The sequence below is a fragment of the Monodelphis domestica genome, chromosome 2, assembly GCF_027887165.1.
Source record: "Monodelphis domestica isolate mMonDom1 chromosome 2, mMonDom1.pri, whole genome shotgun sequence".
NCBI classification, from domain to species: domain Eukaryota; kingdom Metazoa; phylum Chordata; class Mammalia; order Didelphimorphia; family Didelphidae; genus Monodelphis; species Monodelphis domestica.
In genome coordinates, this window is record NC_077228.1 from 272,974,907 (window position 1) to 272,990,048 (window position 15,142).

The 15,142-nt window shown below is 42.8% G+C and overlaps 1 protein-coding gene across 1 annotated transcript in view; it reads left to right on the forward strand.

The window, feature by feature from the left end:
• Positions 1-15,142, forward strand: part of DEF6 (DEF6 guanine nucleotide exchange factor) — a 51,302-nt gene that overhangs the window by 9,221 nt on the left and 26,939 nt on the right. The window contains exons 2-3 of the mRNA XM_001378389.4: positions 6,336-6,476; positions 7,133-7,318. Coding sequence (XP_001378426.2) covers positions 6,336-6,476; positions 7,133-7,318 — 327 coding nt within the window. The remainder of the gene's footprint in view (positions 1-6,335; positions 6,477-7,132; positions 7,319-15,142) is intronic.

Sequence of the window (15,142 nt, forward strand, 5' to 3'; positions counted from 1 at the left end):
CACACGGATCGCCACAGCCCTGGAATCGAGGCGCTGCAGCCCTTCCCCCAGCCTGGGTCTTGCGTGGGCCCGGTCTGGGGAAGGGCAGTGGTCAGAAAGAGAAAAGAAGAAACTGGTTGTTTCAATTGGGCCCAAAGGAGATGGCTGGTGTGATTAGAGTTAGGTGGGGACAGAGGAACTGCCCATACATGGATAGAGACAGAGCAAAGAAGCCGAAGAGGAAGAAAGAACGTTAGTTAGAGATCTTCTAGTCCTTGGGTTCAGACAAAACAAAACCAACAAAAAAATTTTTCTTTAAATTTTGATAACTATATTTCCCCACAATTGGTTTCCTTTGTTAGCTTATGCATTTTACTTTATGTATTTAAAAATACTAGGTTTTATTGGGTTGCTGAAGGATTCTGTTACATTAAAGGAACTAAAAATTGTTCATTATTATACATATATTCTGGAAAGGTGTAGAACAAGTTTTACTATTTTTCATGTATATTTACATAAAAATTAAAGGCGCTTGGATAAACAGAAAAAAATATTATTTGAACAACAAATGTTAAGAACCTTTCATCTTACCAAGCTTGGTGATGGAAAGTTGTGGGTTTAATGTGGCCTCAAACACTTCCTAGCTATGTGTTTGGACAAGTTATTTAACCCCAATTGCCCATCTCCCTTACAGTATTGATTTCAAGACAGGAGGAAAGGTTGTTGGGTTTTTTTTTCAAACTATCTAGCCTTATTTCCCCCATTTTAATGAATGGGGATGCAATTTCTGCAAGAGGAATGCAACCTCTTTTTCTTTTTTGCCTCAGTATGTTTTATTTTTTCCTGATTACACATGCAAACAATTTTAGCATTCATTTTCTTTTCTCTCTTTCTTTCTTTTATTTCTTTCTCTCTATTTCTTTCCTTCTTTCTACCTTTACCTTCTGTCATGGAATCAATACTGTGTGTTGGTTCCAAGGCAGAGGAAGGATAAGGTCTAGAACAGTGATGGCGAACCTTTTAGAGGGGCAGGTGATAGTGAGAAAAATGCCCTCAGTTGAGAGGAAGGGGAGTATCTCAGAATCCCTCTGGCTTTCTAGTAACAAACTCCAGTGAACTCTATGCTGGGGTGATGGCAGACATGCCCACAGAGAGGGCTCTGAGTACCTCCTCTGACACACATGCCATAGGTTCGCCACCACAGATCTAGGCAATGGGGGTTAAGTGACTTGCCTAGGGTCACCTAGCCAGAAAGTATCTGAGGTCAGATTTGAACCCAAGTTCTTCAACTTCAGGCCTGACACTTTGCTCACTGTGCTACCTAGCTGCCCCATGTCCAACTGAAATTTAGAATTTCCATCAATTATGAATATATAGATATTTTTAACCCTTACTGTCTGTCTTAGAAACAATACTGGATATTGGTTCTAAGGCAGAAGAGCAGTAAGAGCAAGGCAATGGGGGTAAGTGACTTGCCCAGGGTCACAAAGCTAGGAAATGTCTGAGACCAGATTTGAACCCATGATCTTCCATAAAAATGATCCAAATGTTGTCATTTTTCAGTCAAGTGCAACTCTTCATGGCCCCATTTGGGGTTTTCTTGTAGAAAATACTGGAGTCTTTCCCAGATTGTCTCTAGGTCTGGCCTCCATCCACTGAGCTCCCCAGCTGTCAGTTTCCAACATTTTGAGTTCCAAATTCTCTCCATCCCTCTGTCTCCTCCCCACTCCCTGACATGAGCAATTCAGTATTGGTTATACATGGACTTATCCCACAAAACAAATTTTCCCATTGGTCATAGTGTAGAAGAAAAAAAACAGGAAAAAAATAAAGTAGAAAATGATCTGCTTCAATCTGCTACTTATTCAAAGTCACACAACTAGCTCTCTCTTTCTACATAGCATAAACAAAAAGACCGAGACTTAAACTGACAGCAGGAGGGCTTTGAGCGAGACCTGAGAAAGTCTGTCTGGAGCATTTATGATGCCTTCCTGTGCTCCGAGTATGGTACTTAAGGAAAAAGGAAGCTGGAGCCTTGTCCTGAAGGAATGTAACACACATGCCCAAACCTGAGGCAGCTCAAGAATGATCACATGGAGTGACATCCTGTGAAGAAGGGAGGCACAATTATTTTCAGTCACTGTTCAATCTTTTTTTTCAGTCATGTCTGACTCTTCACGACCGCATTTGGAGTTTTCTTGGCAGAGATATTGGAGTGGTTGGCCATTTCCTTCTTAGCTCATTTTACAGTGAAGAAACTGAGGCAAACATGGTGTAGTGACTTGCCCAGAGTCACACAGCTAATAAGTGTCTAAGGCCAGATTTGAACTGAAGAAGATGAGTCTTCCTGACCCCAGTCCTGGCACTCTATCTGGTCACATCACCCAGCTTCCCCCTAGAAGTCCCTCTCTTTTCCCAGAAAACCTATTTCCATGTTGTTGGTGTTTGCACTGAGATGTTCATTTAGAGTCTACATCCCCAGTCATATGCCCATTGACCCATGTGATCAAGCAGTTGTTTTTATTTGGTGTTTCTGCTCCCACAGTTCTTCCTCTGGATGTGGATAGTGTTCTTTCTCATAAGTTCCTCATAATAGTTCTGGATCACTGCACTGCCACTAATGGAGAAGTCCATTACATTCGATTGTGCCACAGTGTATCAGTCTCTGTGTACAATGTTCTCCTGGTTCTGCTCCTTTCGCTCTGAATCACTTCCTGGAGGTTGTTCCAGTTCCCATGGAATTCCTCCACTTTATTATTCCTTTGAGCACAATAGTATTCCATCACCAACAGATACCACAATTTGTTCAGTCATTCCCCAATGGGGGGCATCCTCTCATTTTCCAATTTCAAATCACCTTTTAGTGATGTTTTCTACATGTCATTCATGGATTTTCCTGGATTTTTCTTGACCTCATTCAATATAATAACTCCTAGATCAAACATGGAGATCTATGAGATACACACCACAACTTGAAGTGAGGATGCCATAGTGATCAAGGCTATAGAACAAAACTCATGTGAGCAGGTGGAAGAGGGGGGACTCTGTCCCTTGGCACTCACTGCCCCTAATCTTCTGTCTGCAACATGGAGTGGAGTAGATAGAGCACTGATCTTAGATCAGGGCTTCTTCACATGGGCTCCACAGGTTCCCAAAAGGTCCATGGATAGATTGGGGCATGAGTTTGGACAGGAAAAAAAATTATAATTTAATTTTCATTAACCTCTAACTGAAAAAAAAAAGTTTATCCTTTATCTTCTCTCTGAAGTATCAACTGTAAGACTGAAAGGTAAAGGATAGGAAAATGTAGGTAAGTGACTTGCCCAGGGTCACATGGCTAGAAAGTGTCTGAGGTCAGGTTTGAATCCAAGACCTCCTGTCCCCAGACCTGGCTCTCAAACTACTAAGCCACCAATTATGAATTTTCTTAAAAATTTATTCTGAGAAAGGCTGTTGTTGTTGTTCAGTCATACCCAACTCTTCATAAGCCCATGTGGGGTTTTCTTGGCAAAGATACAGGAATGTCTGTCATTTCCTTCTCCAGCTCATTTTACAGATGAAACCAAGGCAAACTGGATGAGGTGACTTGTCCAGGGTCATACAGTTGAATCTTCCCAACTGAAGGTCTGGCACTCTCTTCACTGCACCACTTAGCTCCCTCTCTGAGAAGGGACCCACACAGACTTCATCAGATTGCCAAAAGGAATCCATGATACAAAAAAATTTAAGAAGCCCTAATTTAGAGGCTCAGAGACTTAAATGCTACCTCTCCCACTTACTAGCTTTGTGACAGGGCAAGTTATTCAACCTCTCTGATAGTCATCAGGCAATTTTAGCACCTACCTCAACAGGATGATTGGGAGACTGAAGTAAGGTGAGGGAAAATGCTTCCAGAAATGATAAAGATCAGTTGTTATTAGCTGGTAGGGGGGAGCAGAGCTTGGGGGCACATTCCTCTGGAAAATACTTTGTCACGCCTCCCTGTACCCACTTCCATGGCAGTGAATAAATGAAACCTCGGCTGTTGGCTCTGAAAAGCTGAACGCCTGACTTTGAGTACAGAAAAGCAGCGCTTACCCTTATTTACCAGAAATATTTGCCTCTTAAGCTTCAAGGGGCCCCCTTGTTCTAGTAGGGCCAGGATTTCTCAAGTGAGCCAATGTTTCTCCTGCCCATTCCCGTCATGATTTTATAAACTTTGATCTGATCTCTTCTTGGGCTTTTAGAATCATATGACATAAGAAAGTCAAGCTCTGCATGGTAGAACTTGTTTCCTGTACAATATTCTTTCTCTATTTTAAGGTGTATATTAAATGTTCATTTTATTTCATGTTTGTGATTTCAAAATTAAAAACATCAAGCATTTTTTAAAAAATCATACAACATAGGATGTCATAGGACCATAGTTTTTAATGCTGGAAGAACCTTCTTAGAACATGTATGTTCTCTTCATTTTACAGGGGAGGAAACTGAGGCCAAGAAAGACTAACTAGCCTGCCCAATTTCTTCCCCAGTCAGTTAGAGGGAACCTCTGAGAACATCTACTCCAAATCCTCTTCCTGAATTCAAATTTAACCCCAGACACAATCTTTGTGACCCTGGGTAAGTCACTTAATCCTGTTGGCCTCAGTTTCCTAACCTGTCAAATGAGCTAGAGAAGGAAATGGCAAACCACTCCAGTATCTTTGCCGAGAAAACCCCAAGTGGGGTCACAAAGAGTTGGACAGGACAAAAACGACCCAACAGCAAGTCAACAACAAACTCCCAACCCCTTTATTTTATAAATGATGAAATGAATGCCCAGAGCGGTTAAGTCATTTAGGGCACATGTACAAACATGAGATATCTGGAAAATAATTTAACAGAGCAATATGCTAAGAAGTGCAAGTTCTTACAGTGCTGTCTTTGTTCTGAGAAGCACAAGCATAGATTAGTGGAAAGAGAGTTGGCCTCTAAAAGCTAAGGAGACTTGGGTTCTTCTGCCATAAATGGGTCAAATGACCCTGGGCAAATTATTTACCCTCTCACTCTGAGACTTAGAGACTTAGAGACTATAGAGAAGGTGTGAGCTTCCTTCCTTTGTTAGCCTTAGTTAACCCTCCCAGGAGTTCCCAATACCTATGAAAACACACGTCCACACCCTATCCTTTCCCTGTTTGTTGTTGTTCATTTGTGTCCAACTCTTCATGACCCCATTTGGTTGGGATTTTCTTGGCAGAGGATACTGGAGTGGTTGGCCATTTCCTTCTCCAGCTCATTTTACAGATGAGGAAACTGAGGCCAAAAGAGTGAAGTGATTTGCCCGGGGGCACACAGCTAGTAAGTGTCTGAGGTCATGTTTGAACTCAGTCTTCCTGATGCCAGGCTCAGCATCATCTATCGTCTGCGCCACCTCGCTGCCCCCAGGATGGTGGTTTGTTTAGTCGTTTCAGTCATGTCTGACTGTTCCTAACCTCATGTGAGGTTTTCTTGGCAAAGATCCTGAAGTGGTCTGCCATTTCCCTCTCCATCTCATTTTACAGATAAGAAACGGAGGGAAACAGAGTTAAGCGACTTGTCCAGGTAGGAACTGCACAGGTAGTCAATAAGTATCTGAGGTCAGATTTGAATTCCCTTCTCTACCTTTGTGTTAAGTGTGAAGGCACATAATGTGCTTTTATCCAAACAGGCTTTCTATGGATGCGAAGTCACAGGGATCATTTAGTCCAACATCTACGTTCTTCATAGGGGGAACCAAAGAGGAAGTGGCTTGCCCAGCGTCACACAATAGCTAAATGAGAGAAGGGAGGTGATTCATGCAAGGTCACACAATGGTGGTCCTAGAAAGAGGAAATGACTTGACTTACCTAGTCACCCAATGGCAGTACCAGAATGGGGATGTGATGGCCCATGGTCATGTAACAGCAATGCTTGGACTAACTAGTGGCTGATTCGTGTCTCCAGGTTCCCCGACCATCGCTTCTCCCACCGCCTCTCAAAGGGCCATTCCCCCAAGCCTACCCCTTTGACCATTTGAAATACTCTCCCCTGGACCTAATCTTCATCTTTAGGTCTTTCTGGAGGTGCTCCAACTTGACAGTCCTTGCAGGCAGAATTCCAGTCCAGACACACCTGGGTGTGGAAATACTGCTGGGGAAACAATGAGCATTGGAGAGAAGCCAGGCTAAGTCTGGGGGCTCTGTTGCATTGGGGGGGGGGGGTTGAGGACCAGAATTAGGTCCCTTCAACCATTCACCCTAGAATCCTGTGATCTTCCTAAGCGTAAAAGGTGCGACAGTCTTGTGGACGATGGACAAGAACCTTTGGTAAAGTTTCCTTTGGGAACTGGAAGATTTAAACGATGACCCTTTTCCCAGGTCTTGTCCCACAACTTGTACACGGTGCTGCACATCCCCCATGACCCCGTGGCCCTGGAGGAGCACTTTCGGGATGATGACGATGGCCCAGTCTCCAGCCAGGGTTACATGCCCTATCTCAACAAATACATCCTGGACAAGGTGAGAACCCTGGCCATACCCCTACCCTCACACACACTTCTCTTAACCATCTTTGAACCTCTCCTCACCAAGCTGCAACCTCCATCTGCTTCCAACCCTCACTCACATTCTCCTTGTCCAATCCCCATTCCAGACTGCAACCTCCTAAAGCCATCCAAACTCCCCCAAGCCTCCCACCCTCCAGTTCCCTTGACGTTTCTATCCACCTTCTTCATCCTCCATCACACTGGGCTGCCAAATTGACATTCCTAACTTTCCTCATGACTAGAATCCTTTGGTGGTTTGTTTAGTCGTTTAGTCGTTAGTTCTCCCAACCTCCTCCCCCCAAAGCTGGCTCCTTCTGATGGCTACATATTCATCTTTACCAAGATGACTCCAGTTACCTCTTCTTCCTGTCCAGTTTTAGCTACATCTTCTTCCCTCCACTTCCCAAGTTCCCCTGAGCTTTGCCTTCCCCACACTCCCCTAGTCTCCCCTTGGCTGGGATGGGACTTCTTGGCTGATTCCATCAGCTCAGGTGAGTCTAAATCTGCAATTCTGATATCCTAAAGGCTTGGCAGGGTAAATCAAGTTGAGACCAAGTTGGGGCTCATGATGGGAGTCCAGTAAACCGTTGCCCTCCTAAGACTGGGCTGATGTCTTGGCTCTGATCCCAGGTGGAAGAAGGGGCTTTTGTCAAGGAGCACTTTGATGAGTTGTGCTGGACTCTGACGGCTAAGAAGAACTATCAGCCCAACCGAAACGGGAAAAGCACATTGTCCAATCAGGATGCTTTCCGACTCTGGTGCCTCTTCAACTTCCTGTCTGAGGACAAGTATCCCTTGGTCATGGTACCTGATGAGGTAAGGGGATGGAAAGGGAAGAGGGGCTCAGGTGATTGGATAGGTGACAGACAGTTCCAAGGAGGACTGACCCCTAAGAGGTCACTGACCTCTTCCCTTTTCCTTTTGTCATCTTTTCTTCATCCTGATGGCCACCGTTTCCCTGCTCCCAGATGGCTGGTCTCTAGACACTTAAAATACCCTTAAAAAGACATGATTTCTTCAAAAAATCAATCATCAGGAAAAGCTAGATGCTTCAGTTGATTGAGAGCAAGGCTCAGAGACAGAAAGTCCTGAGTTCTAATCTGTCCTCAGATACTTCCCAGCTGTGTGACCCTGGGCAAGTCACTTAACCCCCATTGCCTAGCCCTTACTGCTCTTCTGCCAATACACAACATTGATTCTAAGATGGAAGGTAAGGTTTTAAAAAATAAAAGGAATTGCTGGGGATGATGAGAGGTTAAGTTATTTGTCCCAGGTCACAGAGCCAGGAGGTGTCAGAGGAAGGAACCATGGTCCTCCTGGTTTTGAGGCTAGTTTTCGATCTGTTCCATCACGTGTATAAAATATATTCAAAGCAAATATAAGGCAACCTTTTTATTTTCTTTTTTGAAGAGGGAAGAAAAAGTAGAGGGATCTGGAAAGATTCACTAGAAAAGTGGTGCTTGAGAAGAACATTAAAGGAAGCTAGGAGCTAGAGATGAAGGCTGATCAAGGCTCTAGAATCATCTCTTTCTAGATCCTCAGTCCATTAAGTCATTTCAGTGACTGCCCAACTCTTTGCCAGATTCTTTACTGACTCTTTTGGGGGTTTTCTTGATAGAGATACTGGAGTAGTTTGCTATGTCCTTCTCCAGCTCATTTTATAGATGAGGAAACTGAGGAAAACAGTTAAGTGAGTTGCCAAGAGTCACACAGCCAGTAAGTGTCAAAGGTTGGATTTGGATTCAGGTATTCCTGACTCCAGGCCTGACACTCTGTCTACTGTGCTACCTAGCTGTCTCTCAGCTCTCTTAGTCCCCAAGCTATTTTCAAACAGAGCTGATGTGAACAGAGCTCACATGAACACTAAAGGTGGCACAGTGGATGGAACAGTGGACCTGGAATTAGGAAGATTTGATTTCAAATCCCACTTCAGACCTCCTATCTGTGTGGCCCTAGTCAAGTCACTTAACTTCTTTCTCCCTCAGTTTCCTCAACTGTAAAATGGGAAGAAGAAGAAGAATAGCATCTACCTCCCAGGTTATTGTGATGATCAAATGAAAATATCTGTAAAGCACTTAGCACAGTGCCTGGCACATAGTAGGGGTTTAACAGATGCTTGGGTTCTTGCCTTCCTTGCTTTTAAAGCCCAAATTACATGGTAAGATAATTGAGAGCTGGACTGGAAATTAGAAAGGTCTTCGTCCAGATTCCCCCCTCTGTCACATATTAACAGTGTGATCCAGGAAAGTTACTTAACTTGTTTCCATATCTGTAAAATGAGGATAATAATATGTTACTGGCTGGTTGGGTGGCTCAAAGGAGATAATATATGTCAAGTGTTTTTACAAGGCTAAATATCAATTATCGTAGTTATTAAAGGGTTAACGTTGGCCCCAGTGTTTGCATTTTAAGAGAAGCTAGCAGGGGAGGCCCTTTCCCCAAAGGAATGAATGGTAGTGACTCAAATTTCCGGCACTTGGTGGGGCAGGTATTTGGGAGCCAGGGGGTTCCATGCCGAACCAGTCCAACTGTGGCATTTAGGCAACTGGGACTGTCTCTGACCTGGGGCATTTCTTTTCTTTAAAAATTATTTTCCTTGTAAATGTAATCCCAATTGCAACAATTTAACTCCCATTTACAGAGCACCATAGACTTTCAAATAAAATCAGGAATTCAATCGCCAATTAAAACTGCGAACTCTAAATGGTTTTGGTTTCTCTAGGTAACCTTGGGCAAGTCATGTGATGATACCCATGTATATACATATATAAGAGACATTAACAAAGCAAGAGTTCACTTAGTAACAGGATTAGATCAGAGTTCTAGAGCTGGAAAGGACCTTAGAGGCTATCTAACCCTCTCACTTTACAGATGAAGAAAATAAGGCACAGAAAAGTTAAATAATTTTCCCGGAATCACACAGCCAGCAAGTGTTTAAGGTTTGTGCTTTCCTCATTTGTAAAATTAGGGTGTTGACCTCAGAGATCCCTTCCAGGTCTAAATCTAAAATCCCATGAGCCTTTCTGATCACTTCTTTTTATCAGCTATGTATTTTTCTCTTAAATTCTTACCTTCTGTCTTAGAATCAAGACTAAATTATTGATTGTAAGATAGAAGAGTGATATGGGGAAGGCAGATGAGGTTAAGTGACTTGCCCAGGGTCACACAGCTAGGAAATATCTGAGATCAGATTTGAACCCAGGTCCTCCCAACTCCAGGGGTGGAGCTCTATCCACTATGCCACCCGATGCCCATTGAGAGTAGTTCTAATGCTAGTCCTCTCTTAGTTCAGATTTGATGTTGGGATAAAATGAGGTGCTCAAAAGTCATTGAACAGTTAACGTTCAATGTTTGCTTTGCCCTAACTCAGCAAGGGTATGTGACAAGGAAATGGTGGCACTTAACTTCTCTATAAGAGGTCCCTTTCATCTCCATATGGAAAAACATTTAGTCATGAGAGCAGGATATGATGAAGGGTATACCGAGTCAAGTGGTCTTCATAAATCTACCAGCTCAAAGGAAGCTCTAGCTTTATATGGCAGTTTTTTTACCCCCTCCCCCAAGTAACCAGGAAGTTTTGCCTGGGACTCTAGGACCAAGCTTACTTAGGATGGGTTTTTTCCTTTTAGGGGAAAAAAGAATAGAAGTCCTAGGAGGAAAGGAGGGCTTAAGCCATGTTGTGCTGAAACACTGGTAGATTAGACCTGTCACAAAGTGGGGAGAGATAAAGCATTCTAAATTTTGTTTTCAACCCTTACTTTCTGTCTTAGTAACAACTCTAAGATAGAAGGGTAAGAGCTGGGCAGTGGAGGTTAAGTGACTTGCCCAGGATCTCACAAATTGAATGTATCTGAAGATTTGAACCCAGGACCTCCCATGCCTGACACTCTATCCATTGGGCCACCTAGCTACCCCATTTGGGTTTTGTTGTTGTTGTTAATTATTTTTACTAAAGAAGCCAAGGAACCAGATAAGGGAAGAAAGGAAAAGGATTCTAAAGAGAAGGAAAGAAATTTCCTTTTTGTTAGAGACAACCTATTTATTTCTTCTCCTGTCCTTTCCTCTTTAGAAAGTAGTTGGGTAGCTGACCTGGCTGATAAAGTTTCTAAAATGCTTTATGTGCATCCTCTGATCTGACCTTCCCAACAACCCTCCAAGAAAAGTATCAGAGGTAGCATTGTCTTCATCTTCCAGGTGAGGAATCTGAGGCTCAGGGTGGCAAAATCACATAGCTAGTAAATGTCAAAAGTGGGATTTGAACTCGTGTCTTTCCTGGCTCTCCATCTAGTATTTTTTTTTCTACAACACCATAGATTCTAGTCTTCCTCCTCATAAATAGTGATGATGGGAATAGTGTACAAAGAAAAGCAATTTTCCTTAAGCTCACATCCCAATGAACTCACAATCCAAAATCTCCACAAAGAACTACAAACAAACAAATTATATACAAGAGAATTGGGAGATAATCGACAGAGGCACTAGCTAGCATTTAAGGGGACTGGAAAAGGCTTCTTGAGGAAGATGAGATCTGAAGGAAGCCAGGGAAGCTGGGAAACAGAGATGAGGAGGAAAAGGCTGCCAGGCAGGAGAGAGAACCAGTGAAAATGCTCAGAATTCGGAGTTTCTGATGTGAGAAACAGCAAAGAAGCTAATTTAAGGTCAGGGGGAAGTTAGGTGACTTAGTGGACAGAGAGCCAGACCTGGGTTCAAATCTGACCTCAGACACATCCTGGCTGTGTGACCCTGGACAAGTCACCTCAGTTGCCTAACCCTGACTGCTCTTCTACTTTGGAGCTGGTACTTAGTTTCAATTCTAAGACAGAAGATAAGGGTTTTAAAAAAAAGAAGAAGCTAAGGTCACTGGATCACACGAGAATGAATAAGATATGTTATACAGGGCTTTGAATACCAAAATAATAATAATAACAACAACATTTTCGTTCAGTTATATCCATTTCTATGTAACCCCATGAACATGTGATATTATCTTGGCAAAGTTTGCCATTTTCTTCTCCAGTATGTCTTCATTTTACAGATAAGGAAACTGAGGCAAATAGGAGTTAAGAGGCTTACCCAGGGTCACACAGTTAATAAGTGTCTGAGGAAGGATTTGAACCCAGATCTTCCTGACTTCGGACCCAATGTTCCATCCACTGCATCAACCAGTTGCCTTTAATAATAATAATTATTATTATTATTATAGCATTAAAAGCCAATTCTAAGGTTTGCAAAAGTACATTACAAATATGATCTCATCTTATCCTCACATAATAGCCCTGGAAAGTAGATGCAATGTTCTCACGGACTGGAGTGGAGAGAAACTTAGAACAGGGATACCAACCTAACAGCCATTACAGAAGTCTAGGCATGAGGCCATGACAGCTTGCTTCTCTAGCAGCCTTGGAGTCAGTAACTAGGCTTCAAATTCTGCCTCTGTTATTATATTGGCTGTGTGACTCTGGGAAAGTCACTCAGTCTCTCAAAATCCCGGGCAATTTTCTTTTTTTTTTCCTCCCCAAACCCTTGCCTTCTGTTTTAGAATTGGCACTAGATATCAGTTCCAAGGCAGAAGAGCAGTAAGGACTAGGAAATTGGGGTTCAGTGACTTGCTCAGGGTCACATAGCTAGGAAGTGTCTAATACCAGATCTGAACCCAGGACCTCCCAATTCCAGGCCTGACTCTAATCTAATGAACCACCTCGCTGCCCAATAGACAATTTTCTAAAATTCTAAATTGCTCTGCAGGGACTGATTTTCTTTTTGACTCCCTTATTTTTCATGGTCCCAATTAAATCATAGATCTATTTAAAATAGCTAGGTGATACAATAGAGAGAGTGAAGGGCCAGGAGTTGGGAAGATTCGTCTTCCTGAGTTCAAATCCAGCTTCAGACATTTATTACCTAAGTGACCCTAGACAAGTCACTTAACACCATTTGCCTCAGTTTCCTCAACCATAAAAATATCCAGAGAAGAAAATGGCAAACTACTTGAGTTCAAATCTGGCCTCAGAAACTTGCTGGCTATGTGGCCCTGAGCAAGTCATGTAACTCCATTTGCCTTAGTTTCCTCATCTGTAAAAAATGAGCTGGAGAAGGATATGGCAAAGCACTCCAGAATCTTTGCTAAGGAAACCCCAAACGGGGTCATGAGACAGATTGACAAAGCAACAAACAAGCTTATTAAACCAAGAGTTGTGAGCATCCAGAAGGGGGAACATTCACTTCTGGTTGAGAAGATCGAGATAGCTTTTATGAAAGAAGTAGCCTTTGAAGGATTTCAGTGGTGTCAGATTTCAGCTGGTGGAGATGGGGGGAATAAGATGGGGCTGGATAAGGGCGTTCCAGGGGAGAACCACCAAAGCAGGAAGACCAAGAGGATGGTAAAGTTGGGGTGGTCATATGGAAAATATGGGGAATACAGTGTTTAGCCTGATAGAGGCAATGGACTCAGAATGCAGACTGAGACATTTTTCTAGACATAGTCAAACAGGAATTTGTTTTACTTGACCATACATGTTTGTAACTGAAGTTTTGATTTTCTTTCTTCCTCAATGGGGAAAGTGGGGGGTGAGGGGAGAGAGAGAGAAAAAGAGAGGAGGGGGAGAAAAAAAGAGAAAAGGTGAGGGGGAGAGAAGGAGAGAGGGAGGGGAAATAAAGAAGAGAGAGAAGAAGAGAGAGTGAAGGAGAGGGGAGAGAGAAGAGAGAAGGAGAGAGAAGAGAGAGGAGAGGGGGAATAGAAGAGGGAATAGGGAAGGGGAGAGGGGGAATAGAGAAAGAGAGAGAGGAGAGAGAAGGATAGGGTGAAGAGAGAAAAGAAGAGAGGAGAGAAAGATGAGAGAAGATGAATAGAGAGAGGGAGGGGAAGAGAGAAGAGAGAGAGGAGAGGGAGAAAGAGGAGAGAGAAGAAAGGGAGAAGAGAGAGAAGAAGGAGAGAGGGAGAAGAGAGGAAGAAGAAGAGAGAGGAGAGAGAGAAGGAAAGAGAGGGAGAAAAGAGGAGGAGAAGGAGGAAGAGAGAGAAAAAAATAGAACTTTATGAAAAAAATGTTTAATGTAATTTTAAAAAATACAAGTGTAAGGGCAGCTAGGATAACAGTGGATAGAGCACCAGTCCTGGAGTGGGGAGGACTTGGATTCAGATGTGACCTTGAACATTTCTTAGCTATGTGACTCTGGACAAGTCACAACTCCATTTCCCAACCCCTTCTTCTTCATTCTTAGAAGTGATATGAAGACAGAATGTAAGGGTTATTTAAAAAATGAAAAAAAAATACAAGTATATTAAGCATTTCCTAGTGAATAGAGTGCTGCATTTGGAATCTAAAGGACCTGGGTTCACATCCTGCTGTAGACACTTTTTAGATGTGTTACATTGGGCAAGCGTTTGCACTTCAGTTTCCTCATCTATAAAATAGGGGGAAGAATGGGCTAAGTGGCTTCTGTGGTTCCTTCCAACTCTAATTGAATGATCTGAGGGCAGAAAAATAGTGTTGCCTCATGGTCAGAGAGCTGTTCTTAGAGTCAGGAAGTCCTGGCTTCAGACATTAGCTGTATCTCCTTACCTCTAGGTGAGGTAAGTCACAGAATCTCTAACTATGGCAGATCCTCCACTCAGCAGTCACATTTTCCTAAAACACCAGTCTGATCAAACTACCACCTTCTCCCTCATTCAACCAACTCCCTAATTGTCTCCACGATCAAATATGAAATGCTCTGTTTGTCCTCCAGAGCCCTTCATCATCTAGTCTTCTTTTGCCTTTCCAACTTTTTACATAAAACCTCCTTCCACATACACTGCCATTTAGTGGTCCTGGCTCATATTCTCACACCACTCTCTCTAACTCTGTCCCCGATGCCTGGAATGCTCTCCCTCCTCATCTCCAACATCCGCCTTCCTTTAAGTCTCAACTCCAGTCCCACCTTCTGGATGAAGGCTTTCCCAGCTCTCCTCAGTCTTAGTGCCTTCTCTCTGAGGGTACCTCCCATTATATTGGTTTCTGTCTCCATAATTGTTCCTGTTGTCTCCCTGTTTAGACCAAGAGGTTCAGTCATGTCAGTCCTATTTGACTCTATGTGACCCTATTTGGGGTTTTCTTGGCAGAGATACCGGAGGGGTCTGCCATTTCCTTTTCTAGTGAATGAAGGCAAACAGAGGTTAAGAAACACACAGCTAGCAGGTATCTGAGACCAAATTTGAAGTTGGGTCTTTTGGACTCCTAGCCACTGTGCTACCTGGCCACCCCCTAGTCTATAGGCTTTAATCAATGCTAGTTGAATTCACTCTTTATCAATTTGTGATTGTTCTTACTGTTTTCGTTATTGTAGTTATTGTGTATATTATTTTCTTGGCTTTGCTTATTTCACTCTGCATCGGAACATGTAAATCTGCTTGTCTGTATTCATCATATCCACATTTTCTTATAAATTAAGAATATTCCATTGCAATCACATTTGTATAACGATTCCCTAATCAATGGACATCTGGCTTGTTTCTAATTCTTTGCAACCACGAAAAATGTTGCTATGTAAAAATAAAATATGATAAAATAAATGCTAGTTGACTAAATGACTCTGGCATTTCCACAGTAGCTATTACTTTTACCACTGCAGGGAGAGCAGGAGAAGGAAGGCAAGGAGGAAAAG